The 25,923-nt window shown below is 45.7% G+C and overlaps 1 protein-coding gene across 3 annotated transcripts in view; it reads right to left on the bottom strand.

The window, feature by feature from the left end:
- Positions 1 to 1,124: 1,124 nt before the first annotated feature.
- Positions 1,125 to 25,923, bottom strand: part of Fam81a (family with sequence similarity 81 member A) — a 68,331-nt gene continuing 43,532 nt past the window's right edge. For 2 of the 3 annotated variants that reach the window (XM_045160867.1, XM_045160868.1), the window contains exons 5-9: positions 20,001 to 20,130; positions 17,093 to 17,199; positions 12,311 to 12,446; positions 8,933 to 9,128; positions 1,125 to 3,398 (exon numbers count right to left, since the gene is read on the bottom strand). In XM_045160867.1, the coding sequence (XP_045016802.1) occupies positions 3,274 to 3,398; positions 8,933 to 9,128; positions 12,311 to 12,446; positions 17,093 to 17,199; positions 20,001 to 20,130 (694 nt within the window). In that variant the 3' untranslated portion in view covers positions 1,125 to 3,273. Of the gene's footprint in view, positions 3,399 to 8,669; positions 8,726 to 8,932; positions 9,129 to 12,310; positions 12,447 to 17,092; positions 17,200 to 20,000; positions 20,131 to 25,923 lie in introns of those variants that run through there. The other variant, XM_045160869.1, reaches the window with a different exon arrangement.

Genomic DNA, 25,923 nt, shown 5'->3' with positions numbered 1-25,923 from the left:
CTTCCAGCCACTGCAAACAAACTCCAGACATGTGCGTCCCATTGTGCATCTGGCTAATGCGGGTCCTGGGGAATCGAGCTTTGAACTGGGGTCCTTAGGCTTCCCAGGCAAGTGCCTTAACCGCTAAGCCAGCTCTCCAGCCCTAAATGATATATATTTTAAATAGTTTATTTATTTATTTTGCAAGGAGAGAGAGAAGGGGTGTGCTAGGGCCTCCAGCCACTGCAAACAAACTCCAGTTGCATGCGCCACCTTGTGCATCTGCCTTATGTGGGTCCTGGGGCATTGAAGGCAAGCACCTTAACTGCTAAGCCATCTCTCCAGCCCCCTAAAAAGTACTTTAAAAAAAAAACCACAAACCCAGTATTGTGAGTCAAAATGAGCCAGCACACACAAGGGTCTCAGCACAGGGACCTGCACACACTCAGGAACTGTTCAGTGGCATGATGACTCCAGCTACCAGAGCCGGCGGAGCAGCCCGAAACCTTGGCACTCATGGGTGGCACCATCACAATGATGGCCCCGTCCGCATAAGTCCACTCAGGACTTTAGTGCTCTATTTCAGCCACTAGAAGGCTTCCAGAGAGGTTCATTTTCTAAGATGCTTTTTCTAATTTTCACCTCACACTAAGAATTTTAAATTAGGGCTGGAGAGATGGCTTAGTGGTTAAGGTGCTTGCCTGTAAAGCCTAAGGACCCAAGTTCGATTCTCCAGGTTCCATATAAGCCAGATGCACATGGTGACGCATGTGTCTGGAGTTCATTTGCAGTAGCTCGAGGCCCTGGGTGCTCATTCTCACTCTCTGTCTCCCCCCTTCTCTCTCTAATAAATAGATAAATAAAAATAATAATTAAAAAAAATTTTTTGTTCATTTTTATTTATGTATTTGAGAGTGACAGAGAGAGAGAGAGAGAATGGGCTCGCCAGGGCTTCCTGCCACTGCAAACAAACTCCAGATGCGTGCGCACTCTTGTACATCTGGCTAATGTGGGTCCTGGGGAATCGAGCCCTGAACAGGGGTCCTTAGGCCTCACAGGCAAGCGCTTAACCGCTTAGCCATCTCTCCAGCCCCAAAATAATAATTTTAAAAAGGAATTTTAAATTAAAAATCATACACCACAGATATTTGGAAATTTTATCCTTTTTATTGCAAATTTCTGGTAAAGGAAAGACCAGGGAAGCTGATTCTCTTTAACTTTGGTGGGAGGAGTCCACGCTGCCCCTGCTGGCCAGCGGCACACGGGTCTGCCCGTGAACGGACTGCCTCCCGGAGGCTCCTGTTTAACTGATCAGGAAGCCACTCGGCCCCAGTAGCTGCTAAAACTCCCCCAAGTGACCCCACAGGTAGCCAGGACGGAGATTCCCAGTGGACACAGATCTCAGATCTGGCAACATCGTGAGCCCGAGAGGCAGGCAGAAGTGACATTACCTGGGTTAGGTCACCCACTTGGCCAGGCTCAGCTGGGGTCCCCCTACCCCTCTCCTCAGGTGTCAGATATATGGCTCCCTTCTCCTTAGTTTCCCCAGAGGAGAGAGACAGGGGCTGTGGGGTGGGGGGAGGTGACCCTCTGTGGCTTGTGCTTTTTCATGGAAGACTCCATGAAACCTGACTGTTCAATCACAAAAAGAAATGCGTTTTCTGGTTACAAAAGAGCATTTTGAGTGGAGATAGTTTTTCTCTATAGAGATGAAAAGATTTGTGGAGGGAAACAAAGAAATGCATGTTGGATATATATATTCCTTATATAACCTCTCGTGAGTCCAAATTAAAAAAAAATTCAGCTATTGAGAATATAATTTTATGTATTTTAGCAGCATATTTTTATATGGGTAAACAGTAATAGCCGGTTAGATGTTTCATTTGTGATTTATCCTAAAAATAGCAAATGTTTTTATTTTCCTGAGTCCTTGCAAACAGGGTGGGGTGGGATGGGGGAGGGAGACAAAGTGTTTTAAACAACTTTTGATGCATTCTTGTTCCTTCTCCTGGGCACCCTCACAGCTTAGAACGGGAGTCTTGCTGTCACGTGTTGCACACGTACGTGGACAAGCAGTACTCGGTCACGTCTCCAATGGCAAGTCAAACACGGTGGTCCCAAACACAACGCCCATCACTGACAAAGTTGCTCAAGATGAAGGTCTCTTTACGGTATTATAAACGCAGTATCAATTTGATTCATCGTCCATACAAAAGTATGAATTCTATGCTACGAATAATACTGAATGAGTTGGGTCATAACGGTGATAAAACTCTTAGAACATTTAAAAACTACATAGGATCCCATTTTTACGTCATAATTCTGATGTATGAGCAGGTCTTCTACTTTGTTGGCAAAAATTTTATAGGGTGCATTGACACGAGAAAAACCAAGGCACAAGAATTACAGTTACAATAAGTGTATATAAACCCTAGCACTTTGTGCCAATTTTGGAAACATGTAGAGAGATCATAAAGTCTGAAAAATTCTCACACTCTATTGTGATTGATGAACAATTAATTGTGCAATAAACAAAATACTAACCACCACTCCCTTATTAAATATATGGCTATAGCTATACAGGCTGTGGATAACTGAAAAAATAGTTTTAGATATTAAAACCTAGTATATCTAGGTGGATATAAACATTATGCCTTGCATTATCTAGACATCTTAAGTTTCCATTTAATTTGTAATCTAAATGGCAGTTATTAATGTTTATACTATTTTCGTTACAGAAACTGCAGGATTATTTTTCCCTCAAGTGTTAAATATCTTCTCCCTACAAAATATAAATAGATGATTTACAGAAAGATAACCCAACATAAGAAATGCAGCGTAACAGTAATACAATCCAAATATGGGCTCAAAATCTGAAATCTAATCTATCGAGACATTCTTCTGATTTAGGGTGAGAAGCAACACATTCTTATGACAACTCATTCGTTTCTTAATTAATAAAAAGAAGTTACCATGGCATTTTTAAAATAGTTGGGTTGGCTATGTCATCAAGCATTGGAAATAAATTCTTTTCCATTCATAAAATGAATACAGTAGAAGCTTTTCAAAATTCGGGGGGAAGGGGATCTCTGCTGAATTTAGAGAGGTGGAATAAAGCGGTATAAAGTGTATGTGGTATTTTTAAAGGAGAAGTGTTTTCAATACCGAAGGTAAACATGTAGACCCATGAGAACACGTTTCCTGGCACATGCACGCCCTGGGCGGAACGATCCGGAAAGCAGCGGCGGCTCGGAGCCCCGCAGGCGCGTCCTTCTCTACGTCCTGCCCCGTTCTTCACATGGGCGTTTCTGGCTTCTGCATTTGTTGGATTTGCTTCTGCAGCTGGTCTTTGTCCAGCTTCATCTTGGCCTCCAGCACCTGCCTGAGGGATCCTAGGCTTTCGTAGATGGCTGTGAACCCTTGAAGAAAAGCAATGGTTCACGAGTTAAACGTTTATAAACAATGCCCTGTCAGATTCTAGAGCACCAGACAGACCTGCTTCAGGCCTGCAAAGCCCAAGGAACCATGTCCGATTTTCCAGGTCCCACATAAGCCAGATGCACAAGGTGATGCAAGCACAAGGTCACACCTGTGCACAAGGTGGTACACGCGTCTGGAGTTTGATTGCAGTGGCTAGAAGCCCTAAGGTGCCAATTATCTCTCTCTCATAAAAAAAAGAAAAAAAAGGCCAGAGCCAGGCACAGTGGGGCACGCCTTTAATCCCAGCACTTGGGAGGTCAAGGTAGAGTTAGAGGCCACCCTGAGACTACATAGTGAATTCCTGGTCAGTCTGAACCAGAGTGAGATCCTACTTCAAACAAACAAACAAACATTTAATTGATATGACATTGTATAGTGGTTCCAGATGCTTTATGTGGGTAGTAGGGAATTGAACTCAGGCTGTCAGGCTTTGCAAGAAAGTGCCTTTACCCACTGAGCCATTCATGAGGCCCCTGCATTCTGGTATTTTAAACCATTTATTGCTTTTAGAACTCCAGTGTTCAGGGAGTGTTCAGTGTTCTCAAGTCATATCACTGAGATGATAAAGGTATAAGAAGACATTGTGCGTTCTGTAATTTTCAGATGACACAGAGAAAAAATATGTATGCAAACACACCCACACAGATTTTGCATCTATTTCCAAAATGTTAGTAATGAGGAAATATATGTAGCCTTTGGGCTATTCTTACAGTGTTTATAATTAGAAATTATCTCAAAATCAAAGCTTTAAAAGGAAGAAAATCAGGCTGGAGGGATGGCTTAGCGATTAAGGCATTTGCCTGCAAAGCTAAAGGACCCAGGTTCTATTCTCCAGGACCCATGTTAGCCAGATGCACAAGGGGACGCACGTGTCTGGAGTTCATTTACAGAGGTTAGAAGCCCTGGCATGCCCATTCTCTCTCTCCCCAACCCTCTTTCTATGTCAAATAATAAGTAAAAAATAAAATAAAATATTTTAAAAGGAAGAAAATCTTCACCAAAGCAGTATTTCATATTTTTCTATTTTTTTTAATCTTTTTTTGTTTGTTTGTTTGTTTGAGGTAAGGTTTAGATTGACCTGGAATTCACTCTGTAGTCTCAGGGTGGCCTTGAACTAGCAGTGGTGACCCCCTACCCTGCTTCCTGAGTGCTGGGATTAAAGGCATGTGCCACCACACCCGGCTAAAAAAAATTCTTATTTATTTACTTATTTGACGGGGGGGGGGGGCAGAAATATAGAGGGGAGCCAGGTGTGCTGGTGCACGCCTTTAATCCCAGGACTCAGGAGGCACAGGCAGGAGGATCACTGTGAGTTTGAAGCTACCCTGAGACTACAGAGTGAATTCCAGGTCAGCCTCAACTAGAGTGAAACCCTACCTCAAAAAAGAAAGAAAGAAAGAAAGAAAGAAAGAAAGAAAGAAAGAAAGAAAGAAAGAAAGAAAGAAAGAAAGGAAGGGAGAAAGAAATATAGAGGGAATGGGGGCACACCAGCTGCTGCAAACGAACTCCAAACACATGTGCCATAATGTGCATTTGGCTTACATGGGTACAGAGGAATCAAACCTGGGTCCTTAAGCTTCACAGGCAACTGCCTTAACCACTAAGACATCTCTCCAGCCCCATTTTTTTTCTTTTTTAATTTTTTCTTTCAGAGGCAGGGTCTCACTCTAGCCCCGGCTGACCTGGAATTACCTATGTAGTCTCAGGCTGGCCTTGAACTCACGACGATCCTTCTACCTCTGCCTCCTGAGCGCTGGGATTAAAGGTGTGCACTACCATACCCAGAAGAACTTATTGTCTGTGAGACAATTCATTAAAGAAGTGTGAAGTTCACTTATTAAAATGTTTTCACTTACAGGAAAGTACAGCATGTAACGAAACAAAATTTCAAGGCACGAAGCAGTATGAATAACATGAGCTTTTATTTGAGCAAAAAGCACAAGCATCTTTTAGATGTATGTATGGAAAGACACCCATAAAAATAACCATTCAAGTGACAGAAGTAGTATTTTTAAAAATATTCTATGATCTTTCAGTAAGGAATATTTTTAATGGTAGGGCTGGAGAGATGGCTTAGCAGTTACGGAGTTTGCCTGCAAAGCCAAAGGACCCGGGTTTGATTCCCCAGGACTCACATAAAGCAAGATGCCCAAGATGGCACATGCCTCTGGAGTTCGTTTACAATAGCAAGAGGCCCTGGCATGCCTATTCTCTCTCCTCTCTCTCTCTCTCTCTCTCTCTCTCTCTCTCTCTCCCTCCCTCTCTTTCTCTCAAATAAATAAAAAAATTAAAATAAAATTTCAATTATAAAAGGTACTAAAGCAGCAATGAAATATTCAAATGCCGTATTCTGATAGCACAAAAGGTAAAAAATAGAATTCCTTTCCTTTCCTTTCTTACTTTCTTTCTTCCTCCCTTCCTTCCTTCCTTCCTTATTTTCTTTCTTTTTTAAATTATTTATTTATTTATTTATTTATTTATTTATTTATTTATTTGAGAGCAACAGACACTGAGAGAAAGACAGATGGAAGGAGAGAGAGAGAATGGGTGCGCCAGGGCTTCCAGCCTCTGCAAACGAACTCCAGACACGTGCGCCCCCTTGTGCATCTGGCTAACGTGGGACCTGGGGAACCGAGCCTCGAACCGGGGTCCTTAGGCTTCACAGGCAAGTGCTTAACCGCTAAGCCATCTCTCCAGCTCTCTTTCTTTCTTTCTTTCTTTTTTTTTTTTTTTGCCCATCAGGCTGGCTTTGAACTTGAACATGACCCCCCTGCTCAGCCCCCGAAGGAGCTCTGACCACAGGCGTGTCCACCACTCGCTTACGCTTACAAAGTTCTTCCACTCACAAGTTTAATTGTGGCTGCTACTGAAATAAAATAATAGACTTTTAGCAGCAGCAACAAAATATTTCTTGGGATAATTACAAACTTCTGTTTCCTTGTGGCCAAAATAGAACACTGCAGAAGAAAATTAATGAAATCATAGAATTGGAAGAAACAAGAAATTCCCATTAATCACACCATAAGACCATTCTCAATCATTCGCTCGCTCTCTCACTCTCCTCATGATTTTTGTTTTTGAGACAGTCTTAGGTAACCCAGTCTGGCCTCAAATTCACTAGATAGTTGAGATTGGTGTTGAACTCCAAATTCTTTTCTCTCCACCTCCAAAGTGCTGGGATCACAGGCATGTGTGTGCCACCTCACCCAGCCCATCAACTCCTTTTATACTGAGGTCAGTCACCCTGCTTATAAATACTTCTAGTGACAAAAACCTCTCAAAACCTCCAGTGTCTTTTAGGACCCATGAATCATGACGTAGTTGTGCCTCATGTTGACCCTGTCTTTGAAAAGCCTCCGTGTACTGACACCAGGTCTATATGCCTGCATTCGGAGTGAAAGCTAACCTCCATGACCTGGATGTCACCTCCCAAAGTCATGTGAAATGTAATTACCGCTGTAACACTGTTAAAAGGTGGGAACTTTAAGAGGCAGTCAGGCTAATGGGCAGCACTCCCTTCATGAACAGACTGAGTCTCTCATCTTGCCATGGGCTCCTGATGAAACCATGAATCTAACCTAATTCTTCCACCTTTCTTTGTGTATACTTTCTAAATAATTTCTTATTTATTTTTATTTATTTGTTTGAGAGTGAGAGACAAAGAGAGAAAGAGAGAGAGAGAGATTGAGAGAGAGAGAGAGAGAGAGAGGTGCACCAGGGCTTCCAGCCACTGCAAATGAACTCCAGATGCATGTGCCCTCTTGTGCATCTAGCTTACGTGGGTCCTGGGGAATCCAGCCTTGAACTGGGGTCCTCAGGCTTCACAGGGAAGCTCTTAACCACTAAACCATCTCTCCAGCCCCCCTCTTTTGTATTTTTTTAATGAGAGAGAGAGAGAGAGAGAGGAAGAGAGGAAGAAAATTGGTGTACTAGGGCCTTCAGCTACTGCCATCGAACTTGCGACCTGTGCGTCATCTTGTACACTTATGCAACCTGGCTTACATGGGATCTGGGGAGTTGAACACAAGTTCTTAGGCTTCACAGGCAGGCACCTTAACCGCTAAGCCATCTCTCCAGCCCTGATCCTTCTATCTTTCATGCCTGCCTCCTTGCCATGTGATGTCCTCGCTATGATACGCATAAAAAAAAAAAAAAAAAAAAAAAAACCCTTGCCACATGCCGGTGCTGAGCTCTTGGACTTCTCAACCTTCAAACATGAAATTACCCAGAACCGGGCTGGGGAGATAGTTTAGTCATTGAAGGTACTTGTTTGCAAAGTCTGATGGGTGCAACTCCCCAGTACCCCATGAAGCCAGATGCACAAAGTGGCGCACACATCTGAAGTGACAAGAGGCGCTGGTATGCTGTTTTTCTTCTCTCTCTGCTTGAAAATGAATAAATTTTTTGTTTGTTTTTTCAAAGTAGAGTCTCACTAGCCCAGGCTGACCTGGAATTCACTATGTTGTCTCAGGGTGGCCTCGAACTCACAGGGATCCTCCTACCTCTGCCTCCCAAGTGCTGGGGTTAAAGGCGTGCGCCACCACAACTGGAAAAATAGTAGTTTTTAAAAAAGAAATGATCTCATCACAGGAATTCTGTTACAGCAGCAGAAATCAAACTAAGAGTCCCTCTCTTATATGACAGCACTGAGAACTCAGTGATGACATCCTCTGTAGGCAATCATGAAAGACAGGCCCTTGGTGACTCCTAATGAGGAAAGCGCTCATCACCAGGGAGGCATATGGCAAGCAGTGTAAGTCAAGCCCTCCAGAGCCCCACGCTAGCTTCTGAGATAGGTGACCTGGCTATAAGCAGACAAGTCCTGGGCTTGGTGGCGCACCCCTTTAACCCCAGCACTCGGGAAGCCGAGGTAGGAGGATCGCTGTGAGTTCGAGGCCACCCTGAGACTCCATAGTGAATTCCATCCAGGTCAGCCTGAGCTAGCTCGAGACCCTACCTCAAACAGACGGACAGACAGACAGGCAAGTGCCGGCAGGTGGCGCCAAAGAAGCCATCGTGTGCAAGCTGAGCAGTTCCCATTTCCTCCACCTGCGTCCTGTGGCGGCTCTTCATATAGCTGGAGTCAAAATAGCATTTTAGGGTTGGAGAGATGGTTCAGTGGTTAAGGCGCTTGCCTGCAATGCCTGACGACCAGAGTTGGATTCCCCAGGACCCACACACGGCCAGATGCACAAAGTGGTACACGCACCTGGTGTTTGTTGCTGTGGCTATAACGCCTGGTGCTTTCTCTCTCTCTCTCTCTCTCTCTCTCTCCTTTAAATAAATAAAATACTTTTGTTACAAAGTAAAAAGGCATTTTAGCTCATACAGTGCCAGCACCACTTCTTCGAAAGGCAACCAAGGACACTGCGCTGTTGTGAACATCAGCCAAGCTCCGGCCTGGGCTTGGGGGGTGGGGACAGCGCACAGCTGTTGAGGGGAGGGGAAGCCACGCAGCTGTCGGGCGGCCTACCTGCGTTAACCTCGGCCTTCATCTCCTTCAGGTCCTCGCTCATCTGCAGCTCCAGCTTGCTGATGCGCCCCTGCACCTTCTCCTCCTCCTGCTTTGTCCTCTGGCCGTCCACGGTCTTCTTCTGACTCTCTTCGATCTTGTCCAGCCTGGCTGACATCAGGCTGAGCTTCTGCTCCATGTCTCTTTCGCTGGCTCCCTGAGACCCAGGACAAGAGCCGCACGTGGTTATTGACAGACCTGTCACTATACCTGACAATCCGCGGGACAGAACCTCGGTGACACAGCACCGGTCACGATACCTGACAATCCGCGGGGACGGAACCTCGGTGACACAGCAAACCGGTCACGATACCTGACAATCTGCAGGGACAGAACCTCCGTGACTGGTTGCTGTCCACTCGGTACCCCCACTTTGTGTGTGTGTACATGCATGTGGAGGCCAGAGGCTTTCTTCAGGCACCATTACCTCTTTTTATTTGAGACAGGGCCTCTCACTGGCCTGGAAATCACCAAGCAGGCCAGACTTGCTGGCCAGCAAGCCCCAGGGCTCTGCCTGTCCCCACCTCCGCAGTACCTGGATTAGAAACATGCACCATGACCCTTGGCTTTTTTTTTTTTTTTTCTTTCAAGGTAGGGTCTCACTCCAGCCCATGCTGACCTGGAATTCACTCTGTAGTCTCAGGGTGGCCTTGAACTCACAGCAATCCTCCTATCTCAGCCTCCTGAGTGCTGGGATTAAAGGCATGCGCCACCACGCCAGGCAACCCTTGGATTTTTGTTATTATCATGATTGTTAACATAGGTTCTAGAGAGCCAACTCAAGTCCTTGTGTCTGCAAGCCAAGCATTAAATTGATTTTTAGCTCAGTTCAAGGCTATCTAAATCAAATCTACATTTTCCTCTGTCTCCTGACTTTGCTGTGGCCATGCTTTTTTTTTTTTTTTTCTTTTCAAGGTGGGGTCTTTCTTTAGCCCAGGTTGACCTGGGATTCACCATGTAACTATGTAGTCTCAGGGTAGCCTCAAACTCAGGGCAATCCTCCTACCTCTGCCCCACGAGTGCTAGAATTAAAGGCATGGACCACCATGACAGGTTTAATTTCTTTTTTATATTTTTATTTATTTATCTGCAAGGAGAGATGAAAGAGGGAGAGAGAGAGAGAATGGGCACACGGGGCCTTTTGCTACTGCAAACAAACTCAGATGTCTGTGCCACTCTGTGTGTCTGGCTTGCTGTGGGTACTAGAGAATCAAACCTAGGCTATTCGGCTCTGCAAGCAAGCACCTTAACTAATGAGCCATCACTCCAGCCCCCATGTGACTGATTTCTAGCTGATGACATGTAAGAATAAGTGTTTGCAAGAGTTTCTACAAACAGTTTAACTAGGGTGCAGTTGTGCTTACTTCTTCCCATTTCCTTTGTTTCCTGTATTCAGACAAGGGTTCAAGCTCTAGCAGCCACCCTGACTTGTGAGGGCAAGGGTACATTCTGGGGATGCCAGAAAATTAAAATGATTGGACATCAGTAAGGATTGGCAAGTTATCACATCAATCCCAAAGAGCCCACACCCAGGCTTCATTTACATGAAAGAGAATTAGTCTTCCATCTTATTAAAGCCACCATCATCCTAGATTTGCTGCTAATTATTAAGCCAGTCCTTATATACAACATAAATAGTAATTAAAGACTCAGAAGTCTACAAATATATTAATCTGAACCAAAGTATGACAATTAATAGATTGTAGGAAAATATGAGGGAATACTAAGAAATATTTGAAATACTAAAATCTTCCTTTCCCCTCTCTTCTCCTTTCTTTTCTTTTCTTTTCCATCTCTTCTCTTCCCTCCCCTCTTCTCTCCTCTCCTTTCCTTCCCTTCTTTCCTTTTTTGAAAAAAATATTTATTTATTTGAGAGAGAAAGACAGAGGAAGAGGCAGAGAGAAAAAGAATGGGGACATCAGGGCCTCCAGCCACTGCAAACGAACTCCAGATGTGTGTGCCCCCTTGTGCATCTGGCTAACATGGGTCCTGGGGGATCGAACTGGGGTCCTTAGGCTTTGCAGGCAAACACTTTAGCAGCTAAGCCATCTCTCCAGCCCTTCTTTTATTTTCTTTCCCTGTTTCCATTCCTCTTCTTCCCTCCCTTCTTATGCCCTCCCTTTTCCTCTCTGTCTGTTTTTATAAGAATCTGCCCTTCAGACAGGCTTCAGTGGTCAGAACCCCAAGCGCCAAGCATCAGTGGCTGCAACCCTGCACGGCGCTCAGCAGCCCTGCATTTCAGAGAGCAGCCAGACATGCAGGCCACGCTCATTTCTACCCAGACTGTCAAAGCCCCATGGGAGGAAAGTGCAAGAAAAAAAAGGAGAAATAGGGAAATACCACTCCTAGTAACCAAAAAATAAAAATAAAAAAATTTGCTTGCTGGAACTGGTTTCAGAGTCTACTGATTTTGAATATGATAAATACAAGGCTCGCTTGATAGATTTTTTTTGCAGTTCTGCAAATCTCGTGTCTGTGAGAGAGATGTGGGGGCGGTGAAGGCAGAAGTAGATGGAAGAGAAAACAGTGAATGCAGAGACAGAGTCCTGGAGGGCGTGGGCTGGGGGAAGAGCTACCCAGCCCTGGAGAGCGCAAAGACGGGCCGTGAGATTAAGACACGCCGGCATCAGGCGGGCAGCTGCCTGGTCTGCTGAGACATGCAGAGGGCAATGTGGATCAGTATGGCCCTGACTTAAATGTATCTTAACCGAACTCAACCCTCGTGCCCACAAGGAAAAGCACTTGACTCACTGAGCACCTCGGACTGCTCAATTATTCCTCCTCTAATAATTTTTTAGTTCAGTACAAGATTATCCAAATAAAATCTACGTTCTCCTCCATCTCTATGTTTGTGATTAATTTCCAGCTACTGACGTGTAGGAATGAGTGTATGTAACAGTGTCTATGTGCCCCCGGTCTCCCCTCCCTTCTGTTTCTAGAATTCAGTTTTTTCTTTCTTCCAACCCATGGGAAGCTGCCAGGATAGGGACTGGGGTGACACAGTGACAGAGCTGTGTCAGGTGCCAGCCTTTCACTTCTAGAAATTTCAGTTTGGCCTTTGTTAATCAAAACAAGTGTGAGCGGTCTATATCTTTATAAAGAAACGGTGGACATTGCCTGTGGTATGGTCCAAGCTTAGCATGCATTGAGTACATGAGGCCCTGGGTTCGAGTCCAGGAAGGAAGGGAGGGAGGGAGGGAGGAAGGGACTGAGGGAGAGGGGAGGGGCAGGAAGGGAAGAATAGAAATCTGGGAACTGGATTCACAGGCAAGAAACAACTCAACAGCTAAATACACCCACTGAATAACTACTAAAGTATTGGCAAAGACCAATACCTACACTGTTTTCCTTAACGACCAAGGAAAGCTGATCAATTTTCTGTAAAAGCTCCTTTTCTATCCGTTCTTGTTCCTGTTGCAGCCAACTCCGTGCAGATAAAATCTGGTTACTGAGCTCCTCAACAGTACCTTTAAATCTAAAAAGGAAAAAACAAAAACAAACAAACAAAAAATAAAGGAAAGAAGGATATGTAAGCATACTGAATATAACACAATTTTTTTAATTCTTAAAAAATATTTTATTTGTTTATTTGCAAGAGAGAAAGAGAGAGAGAGAGAATGGATGTGCCAGGGCCTCCAGCCACTGCAAACGAACTCAGACACATGTACCACCTTGTGCATCTGGCTTTACATGGGTCCTGGGTAATCAAACCTGGGCCCTTAGGCTTCACAGGCAAATGCCTTAACCACTAAACCGTCTCTCCAGCCCTGGATATGACAGAACGTTGAGGTGGTATTGAACAGCAGTGAGCTCAGCTCAGTCAGGAGTGCAGGCCTACCCGTGCTTAGGGCCGCACACAGCACTAAGTTGGGGCAGAAGCACGCAGCAGAAAAGCCCCCAGGGAGGATGCTCCAACCCATGAGCAGTCCTCAGCACCCCTCGGCAGCAAGGTGACACAGTGACAGAGCCGTGCCAGGTGGTGACTCTGCAGTGCTCGGGCTGCATTCCTCACCTCCTTTCCCACAATCCCTTCCTTCCCTGGGCTTTTCCACTGCGCTCTCAGTCTCTCTTAGGACCAGAGGTTAGCTCATCTTACCTCTCTTGAAAATCACTCTTGCCCCATATGGGTATATCCTAATTTAAGTTAGAAGTAAATAAGCCAGGTATCGTGGCACTTGGCAAGTAGAGGTAGGAAGATCAGGAGTTCAAGGCCAGCCTCGTCTACATAGTGAATTAGAGGTCAGCCTGGGCTACATGAGAGCTTATCTCAAAATGGCAACTCAGAAGGAACATGGAAAGAAGGGATGGAGAGCTGGCTTAGCGGTGAAGGCGCCTGCCTGCAAAGCTAAAGGACCTGAGTTTGATTCCCCAGTTACCCACATAAAGCCAGATGCACAAAGTGTACATGTGTCTGGAGTTCATTTGCAGCAGCTGGAGGCCCTGGCACACCCATTCTCTCTCACTATCTGCCCCTTTCACTTATTCTCCCTCAAAATAAATTTAAAATAAAATAATAATAGTAATATAAAATGGAAAGGATTCCTTTAGCTTTCCATTCCCCTAATCCCCTCCCTTCCCAAATTCCTTAAAATAACCAGCCAGCCGGGTGTGGGCACATGCTTTTTATCCCAGCACTTGGAAGGCAGAGACTACATAGTGAGTTTCAGGTCAGCCTGGGCTAGAGCAAGACCCTACCTTGAAAAAGCAACAACAGCAAAGAAAAAAAAAAAAAAATCCACACATGCTACTTTGCTTTAATCATAGTTTTTTTACTTTTCTTATGACACACAATAAAAATACGGCATAAGGAAGGAATATGAATATGAACATGATTGAAGCAATAAGGACATGAAGGTACATGGTGGCAATCACTACTTGTCCTGCAACATCTCTTTCTTATTTCCTGATGTAAGGGCTCGCGTGTCAGCGGGGTACATGGCCAAGACCATCTGGCAGCCTCCTGTGCAGCTGGGAGTATGACAGGGTTAATTTCTGTTGTCAGCTTGACTGGATGTGGAATCGCCCAGGGTGCACACCTCTGGAGGTGTGTGTGAGGGTGTTTCCAGAGAGGTGTCGCTGAGGAGGGAGACCCCTTCTCAATGGGACAAGCACCATCCGCGGGGCCAATCTCAGACTGAATCAAAAGAGGAAAGGGAGAAGCCAGACTGCCAACCAGCGTCCATCTCCCCTCCACTCCCTAACTGGGGATGCACTGTGACCAGCTAGCTCCCATGCCCTTCCCTCCAAAATAAGCTCCAGGGGCTGGAGAGACAGCTCAGCTGTTAAGGCACTTGCCCATAAAGCCCAACCACCTGAGTTCAATTCCCCAGTCATCCATGTGAAAAGCCAGTTGCACAAAGTGGCACGTGCATCTGGAGTTTGTTTGCAGTGACTAGAGGCCCTGGTGTACCCATTCTCTCTTCCTCTCTCTTTCCCTGCCTGAGACTACATAGTGGACTCTAGGTCAGCCTGGGCTATAGCAAGATCCTACCTTAAATTTAAAATATATATATATATGTATATACATACACACACACACATATACACATATATGTAAACTCTATATTTCCTTAAGTTGCTTCTGTCAGACACGTGACTGAAGCACTGGGAAAGAGAGCTGACACAGAAGTGGAAGCTAGGAGTAGGCATGCACGCCTCTCGTTGCAACAATTGGGAGGCAGAGGTAGGAGGACTGCCATGAGTTCAAGGCCAGCCTGGAACTACAGAGTGAGTTCCAGGTCAGCCTGGGCTAGAGTGAGACTCTAATTTAAAAACAAAGAAGCAAACAAACAAATAAAAAAACAACCCAAACAACCAAACAACAAAATAACAACATCAGAAAGTGGGTCCTGAGGAGTGGGCTTCGCTTTGGTAAGCCTGCCTGTGGGGTTCGTAGGTCTTTGGAACTAGCTTGAGGAAAGAATGCAGAAGATGTGGAGCTTCGTGCTTAAGAAGCCCAAGGATGCTTGAAAATAAAGCAAGGAGTGTGGAAAACAGCATGCCAGGAGAAACATGCACTACCAGGCCTGGCTCTGGGAGAAACACAGACTCCACTGGGGATGTGATAGAATCTACCAAATAATCCGGCTGCTTGCTGTTCATGATCTGAAATTTATTCTATTTTTTTATTTTTGGGGAGAGGGGGCTGTTCCAAGATAGGGTCTCACTTTAGCCCAGGCTGACCTGGAATTTACTATGTAGCCTCAGGGTGGCCTCGAACTCATGCTGATCTTCCTACCTCTGTCTCCCGAGTGCTGGGTTTAAAGGCGTGCGCCACCATGTCCAGCCTGAAATTTTAAAGTAAGACTTAATTCAAAAATAATGGAGCAAGTTGTTTGGTGGAAGAAAACTCAAACCAGCCTAACAGCCAGGCTGTGCCGTGGTTACTGCTGCTCAGGTTACAGAGACGCAGAGACGCGCAGGGAGAGAGGAAGTACCGTGGAAGCGAAGGGAAAGGAGAGTGCGGCCAGCTGGATGCGGCTGAGACAAACACCCGAGCAGAGCAGAGTGCGGGAGGAAGGGCTTCACTTCAGCTAACGGATCCAGGGGCGTCCCTCAGTGGAGGAAGACGCCCCTTACTTCCACACGTCCCAGCAGAGAGAAACAATGGCAACAAGCACAAGCCACCAGACTCAAAGAGCGCTCTCCAGCCTCACCTCTGGGCTGGAATCAGATCCATCCCCACAGACTCAGTCCTCTTAGCAGAAAGCTGCTTGCTAGGATCTGAAGTTGCAAACTCAACTTTCATAAAACACCTCTGAGACTATGGAGCCATGCACTTACCCGATCATACTCAAACTACCACAGATAAGGAAAGAAAAGAGGAGAGGAAGAGAAAAGAAAGAGGAGGGAAGAGAGGAGAGAAGGGAAGAGAAGAGGAGAGGAGAGGAGAATAGAAGGGAGGGAATGGAAGAATAAAGGAAAAAAGGAGAAGAGAGAGGAGGGGTGGGAGGAAAGAAGGAAAGGGAGAGGAGAGAGGAGAGGAGAGGAGGGGAAGAAAGGGAAGAGTGAATTAAAGGAAAGAGAAGAGGAAAAGAAAGGAAAGGAGCTTGCATCCAGTTAAAGTTCAGAACAGGTTGAGAACATGGCTGTAATTGCTCTAGAGATTAGTGCCACAAACATGAGAAAGAAATTCTCTTTTTTCAGTGGGCCAACAAGAAAGAGGCCTTGAGGAAGACCCTATCAACCGAAGAAGATTCCAGCTTAGGACAGTGCAAGGGGATGTCCCAGGCTTAGGCTGCTGCGGAAGAGGCTCCCTCTTAGGTTCAGCCACCAAGGTGCACAGCAGCCACCACGGCGGTGCCAGGAGGAGCCAGATGACGTCTTGAGCTGGCAGCAGAATGTGGCAGCATCATCTATGTGGCCCTGGTCTTGCAGGCATGCAAAGAGCAACAGTTTCAGGATCACAGAGATGTTCGCCAAGGTTCTAGAAAGATCCTTGAACCAGACAATGTGCGGCAGGGGTGGAATGAGTACAGGGAGGTCCCGAGCGGTCACAGTGTGATTCAGGGAAGGCGAAACCTAAGTTGCCATGGAGACAAGGAGATGTTGGAGATTCCAGGAAGGAAAGCTGTATAACACACACACACAGTGACATTTGGGAGAACCATGACCATTACCCAACCCAGCCTATGACTTTCCATTAACCATTTATTTATCACTAATGATAACATAGCACATGCCAATTTAGGTTCTCATTTGATGTCGGCCATCGGCTCTCTGAAATGCAGAACAAGACCCTCTACTCAGCAAGTACACACTGAATGATGCGATGGGCTCTCACCCAACCACTGAAAGCAGTAATTATGAAGGAAAAACAACAGGATGCTACATGGAACCTTTTTCTTTTTAACTTCTATTCTGTATGACTTAAAACAAAACAAAACAAAAAACCCAATAAGAGTGAAAAGACGTGAATTTCATAAACTCAGAAAAAACTTCAACCCAAAACTCTTTTTGGTTTTTCGAGGTAGGGTCTCGCTACAGCCCAGGCTGACTTGGCATTCTCTCTGTGGTCTCAGGACTCACGGTGATGCCCCTGCCTTGGTCTCCTGGGTACTGGGATTGAAGGCGTGCACCATCACGCCTAGCTTCGACCCAAACTCTTAATTGATGACTCACTTAGTGTCCAGTAGCTGAAGCTGGTGGTTGCTGTCTCGATGGGACATCTTCAGTTTGGTACTCTGCTCTGATATTGACAGGTCGACTCTGCTCAAAAGCTGAGAAATCTGCAAAAGAAAGCGAGATATAAAGGCCACATCTCTCTTCCCCAGGTGACAGTTCAAACATGGCTCAAACTCTGGACCAGTCAGAGGCCTTGGGATTCAATCCACTTAATTCATTTAGGAGTTCGCCTCACCTCCCCACCTCCGTTTTCTTTCTTACACAAGCATTAAAAATCAAGACGAGGAGGGCTGGAGAGATGGCTTAGCGGTTAAGTGCTTGCCTGTGAAGCCTAAGGACCCCGGTTCAAGGCTTGGTTCCCCAAGTCCACGTTAGCCAGATGCACAAGGGGGCGCACGCGTCTGGAGCCCATTCTCTCTCTCCCTCTATGTGTCTTTCTCTCTGTGTCTGTCGCTCTCAAATAAATAAATAAATAAATTTTAAAAATCAAGACAAGGAACCCTGCCACTCCTCAGGCTAAACTTTGCGGTTCTCTAGGGAGCCAGTGCAGCTCCCCTCGGGACCCACACTGCCGCCAGGCTGCTAGTCACAGAGAATGGAATTTCTTTTTCTTTTTATAATTTAAAAAAAAATTAAATTCATTTGAGTGAAAGAAAGAAAGGCAGATAGAGACAGAATGGGCGCGCCAGGGCCTCCAGCCGCTGCAAATGAACTCCAGACGCGTGCGCCCCCTTGTGCATCTGGTTTATGTGGGTCCTGGAGAATTGAACGTGGGTCCTTTGGCTTTGTGGGCAAGTGCCTTAACCACTAAGCCATCTCTCCAGTCTTTTGGTTTATTTGTTTATTTGTTTTTTGTTTGTTTGTTTGTTTTCAAGGTAGGGTCTCACTCTAGCGCAGGCTGACCTGGAATTCACTCTGTAGTTTTAGGGTAGCCTTGAACTCATGGCAATCCTCCTACCTCTACTGAGTGCTGGGATAAAAGGCATGTGCCACCATGCCCAGCTCAGCTCTCTGTTTTTATTTTTTATTTATTTATTTGAGAGAGAGAGAGAAGCAGAGAGCAAGAGAGAGACAGAGAGAGAAGAGGGCCCTCCTCTAGGGCCTCCAGCTACTGCAAATGAACTCCAGATGCATGTGCCCCCTTGTGCATCTGGCTTACATGGGCCCTGGGAAATCGAACCTATGTCCTTTGGCTTTACAGGCAAGCACCTTAACAGCTAAGCCGTCTCCCCAGCCCGTGAATGGAATTTATTTATTTATTTTTTATTGTTTTAGAGATAGTGAGAGTGAGAGAGCAAATGAACTCCAGACACATGTGCCACTTTGTGCATCTGGCTTTACATGGGTACTGGGGAACTGAACCTTGTTGCTGGGCTTTACAGACAAATTCATTATCCACTGTGTCATCTCTTCAGCTCTTCTTCTTTTTTTTTTAAGTGTTTATTTTTATTTTATTTAGTTATTGAGACAGAAAGAGAGAGGCAGGTAGAGAGAATGGGTGTGCCAGAGGCTTCAGGCGCTGCAAGTGAACTGCAGATGCATTCACCCCCTTGTGCATCTGGTTTATATGGGTACTAAGGAATCGAACCTGGGTCTTTTGGCTTTGTAGACAAGCGCCTTAACTGCTAAGCCATCTCTCCAGCCCCCCCCCCTTTTTTTTGAGGCAAGGTCTCACTCTAGCCCAGGCTGACCTGGAATTCACTATGGTGTCTCAGGCTGGCCTTGAACTCACGGCAATCCTCCTACCTTTGCTTCCCAAGTGCTGAGATTAAAGGCATGCGCCACCATGCTCGAGTCTTTTTTTTTTTTTAAATTATTTATTTATTTATTTGAGAGCGACAGACACAGAGAGAAAGACAGATAGAGGGAGAGAGAGAGAATGGGCGTGCCAGGGCTTCCAGCCTCTGCAAACGAACTCCAGACGCGTGCGCCCCCTTGTGCATCTGGCTAACGTGGGACCTGGGGAACCGAGCCTCGAACCGGGGTCCTTAGGCTTCACAGACAAGCGCTTAACTGCTAAGTCATCTCTCCAGCCCTCTTTTTTATTTTTTAATATTCCCCCCGACCCCCGTATTAGGGACAGAAGCTCGGGTCTTGTGCATGCTGGGCAAGCGCTCTACCACGGCACTACATCCCAGTTCTCTCTTCCTTTTTACCTCGCGGTAGGCTTCAAGGCTTGTCTTTCAATTCTTTCCCCCCCCCCATTTTGATATATGTCCTATCATTATAGAGTGACTGTGTCGTTCACATAAGTAGCTTTAGTTCCTTGCTGGAGGGAGTTAAGCGATAAGTACTTTTGTAAGCTACCCAGATGCTCCTATTTTTTCTAAAATCATCTCTTGTTAAGTGAACAACTGTAAACAAGGCAGATATTTTGGGAAAAATCCTAAGGATAAACCCTGTTGTGAAGAAGAAAAGTTTGCAAGTAAGCTGTGAAATGCTGAGTTTTGCTTTGTGAAGTTAATCCGTGAATTTCAAGGTACCCTATACCCTAAGCTTTCACCCTCTAATTTGAGCCTGACTTTGTCCTACATCCAGACCAAGTAATGAGGACACTCACGATGGGTCCCCATTCACGTGGTAATGACTTCCCAAACGCGGGACCGGGACAAGTGGCTGGTGTGAAAATGCCAGATTACTTATCTGTGCTAGAGGGCATTTTGGAGACACAATTTAGAATTTCTCAGATATTGGATGAATAAGGGGCAAGAAAATATACAATGTTCTCTGCACCAAAAGATCTTGCTGATTTGGTTGCTAGGCCCATGAGGGACCCACTCCAGTGAAAAAGGAGAAGAAAAGAGATGTTTATAATTTGTATAAACCCATGTTGGGGGCCCCAGCTGGCTTTCCTTCACTGAGAGCAATTTCCCCAGTTTGCAAAGGTCCCTGAGGCAGGGCATACCTGTCCCTCCGCGTCCTTGATTTTCGTTTCCAGGATCATCTTGGCAGCCTGCTGTTCTTTGTTCAGGTGCTGCAGCCCCTCATAGGTGGTCTTGTGCTCAGCAGAGAGCCGGGCTATGCTGGCATCACACCTGTCAAGGCAGACCACAATACCGCCTCTTACCACAGCCTGAGACACGGGCGACAGCTTCCTTACACGCTATCAAGACCTCGCTCAGAAGCTGCATCACCAGCCAGCGTGCTTTTTTCTGGTGTTTATTCCGTGTGGGGGAGGAGAGGGGGGGCATGTGTGCGCAGGTGCAGGTACAGGTTCCCCCCCATGTGGCACGTGGAGGTGACAAGACACCTCACATGTCATTCCTCAGACACGCCATCCACTTTTTTTTTTTTTTTTTTGAGGTAGGGTTTTGCTCTAGCATAGGCTGACCTGATCTGGAATTCACTATGTGGTCTCAGGCTGGCCTTGAACTCACTGTGATCCTCCTACCTCTGCCTCCCGAGTGCTGGGATTAAAGGCGTGCGCCACCACGCCCGGCCACCCAACTCTTTTGGACTGGAGCTGGGAGTTAGACAAGACTAGTGAGTCAACAAGCCCCAGGGATCCGCCTGCCTCTGACTTCCAGTGCTGGGCTCACAGGGGCATGCCACCATGCTTGCCATGCTACATGGGTTCCGGGGCTTACACTCAGGTCTTCGTACTTGTGAGATAAGCACTTTATTGATGGAGCCATCTTTCCAAACTCTTTTTTGTTTTTTCCCAATCATCTTTTTAAAAAATATTTTATTTATGAATGAGAGAGAGATTGAGAGAGGGAAAATGAGGCACATCAGGACCTCTCCACACTCACTGAAAATAAACTCCAGACACATGCTCCACCTTGTGCATCTGGCTTTATGTGGGTACTGAGGAAGTGAACCTGGGTCGTTAGGCTTTGCAGTCAAGCGCCTTAACTGCTGAGCCATCTCACCTCCCCCAGTCACGCTTTTGAGCAGAGGCTTGAGTGGACTCAGGAGACTGACCATGATTAGATATCATGACCAAGTAAGAACTCTTCCAAGAATGCAAGTTTAGTTTAATACCAGAAAAGCAATTCATTTAATACAGTATTTAAAAAAAAATGACAAACACACATGATCATATCAGTAGATGGGAAGAGAAAATTACATTTTCTTCATGATAAAAACACAACAAACTAGAAATAAAAGGAGCTGGGCATGTTGGCACATGCCTTTAGTCCCAGCACTCAGGAAACAACAGGTAGGACTGCCATGAGTTCAAGGCCAGCCTGGAGCTACTGAGTGAGTTCCAGGTCAGCTGGGACTAGAGTGAAACCCTGCTTTGGATAAAATAAACAAAAATTCTGTTCTAGACATAGAAGGAACTTCCTTGATCTGGTCAAGTGTATATCTTAAAAATCACAACAAACGTACTTAAGAAGACGAGACTAGTGGCTTTCTCCTAAGAACAAGACCAAGACCAACACGCCTCCTCTTACCGCTTCTATTCAGTCTCCTGCAGGTGATTCCAGCCAGACAGTCAGGCAAGAAAATGAAGTAAAAGTTCATCCAGATTAGAAAGTAAGAGTAAAACCACTTGCATGAACCCTTACTATCACTTTGTATGTAGAAAATCCTAACAGATCCACTAAAAATTAATAGAAGCGGGGCTAGAGAGATGGTTCAGCAGTTAAGGGCACTTGCTTGCAAAGCCTAAAGGTCAGGGTTCAATTCCCCAGTACTCATGTAAAGACAGATGCCCAAAGGGGTTCATGCGTTTGGAGTTTGTTCACAGTGGCAGGAGGTCATGGTGTGCCCATACTCTCTGTCTCTGTGTTTGTGTCTGTCTGTCTGTCTGTCTCTCAAATAACTAAGTAAATATTAACAGAAATAATGAATGAGCTCATCAAGGTTGCAGGATAAGAAAAACCCTAAATTATAAAAATCAATGATACCTCTATATATTGGCAATAAGGAAAAAAACAAAAAATGAGACTAAGATGAGAAAAAAAGATACAGAGGAATATGTTTAAATTACTCTGAAAAGTCTGAAATATTAAGGAATATTGAAGGTGACCTAAATGAGTGGAACTACACCCACATTCACAGCTCAAAAGACAGTATTTTTAGAATAGCAACATTTCCCATGTCGATCTACAGAACAGTACAGTCCCTAGCAACATCTAGTTGACTTTTTTTTTTTTGGTAGAAATTGACAAGCTGATATTAAATTTCATATAGACAAATAAGGGACTCAGAATAGCCAAAACAATCTTGAAGAACAAAGCTGGAGGATTCGCACCTCTGCATTTTCAAACCCATCCCCAAGTGGAATTATCAAGACAGTGTACTCTGGGCATAACGGGTCAGAACTGCAAGTCCTTGACTGGAAACACGAAGAAAACATCCAAGCGACAGGAACCACTGCAGTAGGAATGGGAAAGTCAAATGCCATGAGCCTTGGCTTTTGGAAGTGGGGACATCTTTGACCAAGTCCTCTTTAGGGTGCAGAATGGAAAAAAATGTGCCTCTCTGCTGAGGTGAACATGCATGTCCCCCTCTGAGCACCAGAGGAAAAAACAGGCCCCGTTTGCTACTGACCATATCCTTAGCAGCCTGGCAATTTAATAATATCAGTTAAAAGTTTACACTTCTTCACTATAACTATATAATCCATTCAAGATAGTCAAAACTTTGCCAGGGTTTTTAAAAAATATATTTTATTTTTATTTATTTATTTATTTGACAGAGAAAGAGGGAGAGAGAGAGAGAGAAATGGGTGTGCCAGGGCCTCCAGCCACTGCAAACAAACTCCAGCTGTGTGCGCCCCCTTGTGCATCTGGCTAATGAGGGTCCTGGGGAATTGAACCTGGGTCCTTTGGCTTTGCAGGCAACCACCGTAACTGCTAAGCCATCCCTCCAGCCCTAAAGGTTTTTTTTTTTTTTTTTTTTTCATAGCACATGAATTCATTTTAACAAAGTCTCATTAGTGTTCTGAGAGAAAGACAAAGATATAGCCACAAAACAAACCAAAAATATCTGGTACTCCCAACAAATGCTTTAGATACTAAAAGTATTTTTTATTGGAAAGAAACAATTGGGTAGAAAAAAATCGTAAGAAACCAAAGAAGAGGGGCTGGGGAGATGGCCGAGTGGTTAAGAACACTTGCTGAGGTGTGCCCACTGGCACAGTAGTGGCATGACTATTATGTGGGTAACCAACTGCTCTGTGGTTGGATTTGAGGCCCACTCCATGGGAGGAACTCCATGGTACTGAAAACCTACTGAAAAGCCTGTGGCTGGGAAGGTCATGGGTGCTAGGCGGGAAGCTGCTGCTGTTGCTGGGCTAACTGGATCCATTTTGCCCATCAAACTGCCCTCGAAACACTGCTGTGTCTGCTCACATAGTAGGGCCGCTCCTGCCTGTGATCAGAAAAGCTTCTTTTCACAGACGGCAGTGATTAGTGGGGAGACTCAAGCCTTGCCAAAGTGTGACACAGCGCGCTCAGAACGAAACGAGACATCTCTGTCGTGCCCTTCAAGGCGCAGGGGCTCCGCAGAAGGGGACGTGGCCACTGCATTCTTGACCTCACAGTGGCTATCACCTGCATAATACTGGGCTTATCAACATGTGGTCATGGAGGATGGAGAAGGACACAAAATAAAAAGCAAAAACAAAAGGCATCACAATAGGAGAGAGCTGAGTGGAAAAGAAGGGGTTCAGTGGAAGGAGATGGACAGAGGGGTGAAAGAAAGTAAAAAAAAAGGGGTTTATGATCAAAGTCTATCATGTACAATGTCAATGAGAAAAGAAAGAGGGCTTGCTGCACAAGCATGAGGCCCTGAGTTCAAACCCCAGCACTCAAATAAAAAGCTAGGCATGGCCATGTACCCCTGTACCCCCAGAGTGGAGGGAGGCCCCTGGTCTTTCTTCCACACCAGCCCCCTCTATGCAGACCCCTCACTGCCCCCACCTCAAAGCGCCCCTTCACAGCACCGCTGTTGCCTCACATCAGTGTGCGTGGCCCTTGAGAGCAGCAGCAGGGGCAGAAGAGGCCCACGTGCCATCCGCGCCGCGTCACGCTAGCCGAATAACGACGAGCCAGGATGCAGTCCGCGCGCCGCTCCAGCAACACACACAGACCCAGGCATCTCATTACAACCGCAGAAACCCAGGGCAGGGGAGATGGCTCGGCACTTAACGGGGCTTGTTTGCAAAGCCTGCCGGCCCATGTTCAATTCTCTGGACATCCACAGAGTCCAGACCCAAGAAGTCATGTAAGCATCTTGTATTTCATTTGCAGTGGCAAGAGGCCCTGGTATACGTGTGCACACACACACACACACACACACACACACACACACACACACAATATTTTTAAAAATATTTTTTATTTTATTTATTTATTTGACAGAAAGAGGGAGAGAGAGAATGGGCACACCAGGGCCTCCAGCCACTGCAAACCAACTCCAGACGCGTGCGCCACCTTGTGCATCTGGCTAACGTGGGACCTGGGGAATCAAACCTGGGTCCTTTGGCTTTGCAGGCAAACACCTGAATGTCTAAGCCATCCCTCCAGTCTCACACACAAGTTTTTAATTCAGAAAGATGAATATTTTAAAAGGCATGCAAAGTGTAATTCCTAACTTGTATTATTTGATTCAATGAGCATATTATCAGATGACACAGGTCGCTGCACTGTTCTAAGCCCATCAACATTTTGACGTGGAGGATGGAGGAGGACAGAAGGAATGAGACAACACAACAGAGAAAGGGCTACTTAGAGAGATAAGGGTCCTCAGTGGCATGGTAGTGGGGTAGAGAGCGGCAAAAGAAGATAGTGGGACAGAAACGTGATCAAATTACAGTATGTTCATGTAGCAATGTTGTCAATTAAAAATAACTCAAAAACTGGGCTGGGGAGATTGCTCAGTGATTAAAGTGGCTTGTTTGCAAAGCCTGACAGCCTGGGTTCAATGCCCCAGTACCTACATAAAGCCAGATGCACTAAGTGGAGTATACATCAGGAGTTCGTTTGTAGCGGCAGGAGGCTCTAGCACGTCCACTCTTTCTCTCTGTCTCTCTCACTCTACTTCTTCTCTCTCAGGGGGGAAAAAGAAAAGACACAGGTCAGTGGAGGAAGCTGTCTGATCGTGTCCTCCCATGTAGATGATGCCAATTTTAGGAACCTAGGAAATTATGGGCTAGAAAGATGGCTTAGTAGTTAAGGCGCTTGCCTGCGAAGCCTAAGGACCCAAGTCTGATTCCTTGGAACCCATGACAGCCAGATGCACAAGATGCCGCATGTGTCTGGAGTTCGTTTGCAGTGGCTGGAGGCCCTGGCATGCTCATTCTCTCTCTATATATATATATCTGCCTCTGTCTCTGTCTCTCATAGATGAAGTATTTTTTAAATTTTTAAAAAAAGAATCATGGAAGAGACGCCCCTCTGCGCAGGCCTATGAAGGGGTTTCCAGAGAGGCTTAACTGAGGTGGGAAGACCCACTCTGAAGGTGGGCGGCATCGTCCTCCTGGACTGCATACAAAAGAGAAAGACGGAACTAGCAGATGGTGCTGTGGGTAAAGTGGTCAATGCAGAAACAAGAGGACCGGAGCTTGAATTTCCCAGCACTCAGGAAAATGCCAGTCATGGTGGCGCATCTGTAATCCTGGTGCTGGAGAGGCGATGGCAAGGGAACCCCAGACTTTACTAGCAAGCTAATCTAACTGAATCTGTGAGCTCTCGGTTCAGTGAGAGACTCCATCTCAAAAAACAAGGTGGAGGGCTGGAGAGATGGCTGAGCAGTTAAGGCGCTTGCCTGTGAAGCTTAAAGACCCAGGTTCGATTCTCCAGTACTCATGTAAAGACAGATGTACGAAATGGCGCATGCATCTGGAGTTCATTTGCTTTTTAAAATAAATATAT

This window comes from Jaculus jaculus, chromosome 10 (assembly GCF_020740685.1).
Source record: "Jaculus jaculus isolate mJacJac1 chromosome 10, mJacJac1.mat.Y.cur, whole genome shotgun sequence".
In the NCBI taxonomy this organism is placed as follows: Eukaryota; Metazoa; Chordata; class Mammalia; order Rodentia; family Dipodidae; genus Jaculus; species Jaculus jaculus.
Note: the sequence above shows the minus strand (reverse complement) of the source record. Positions and strands in the feature narration are given on the sequence as shown.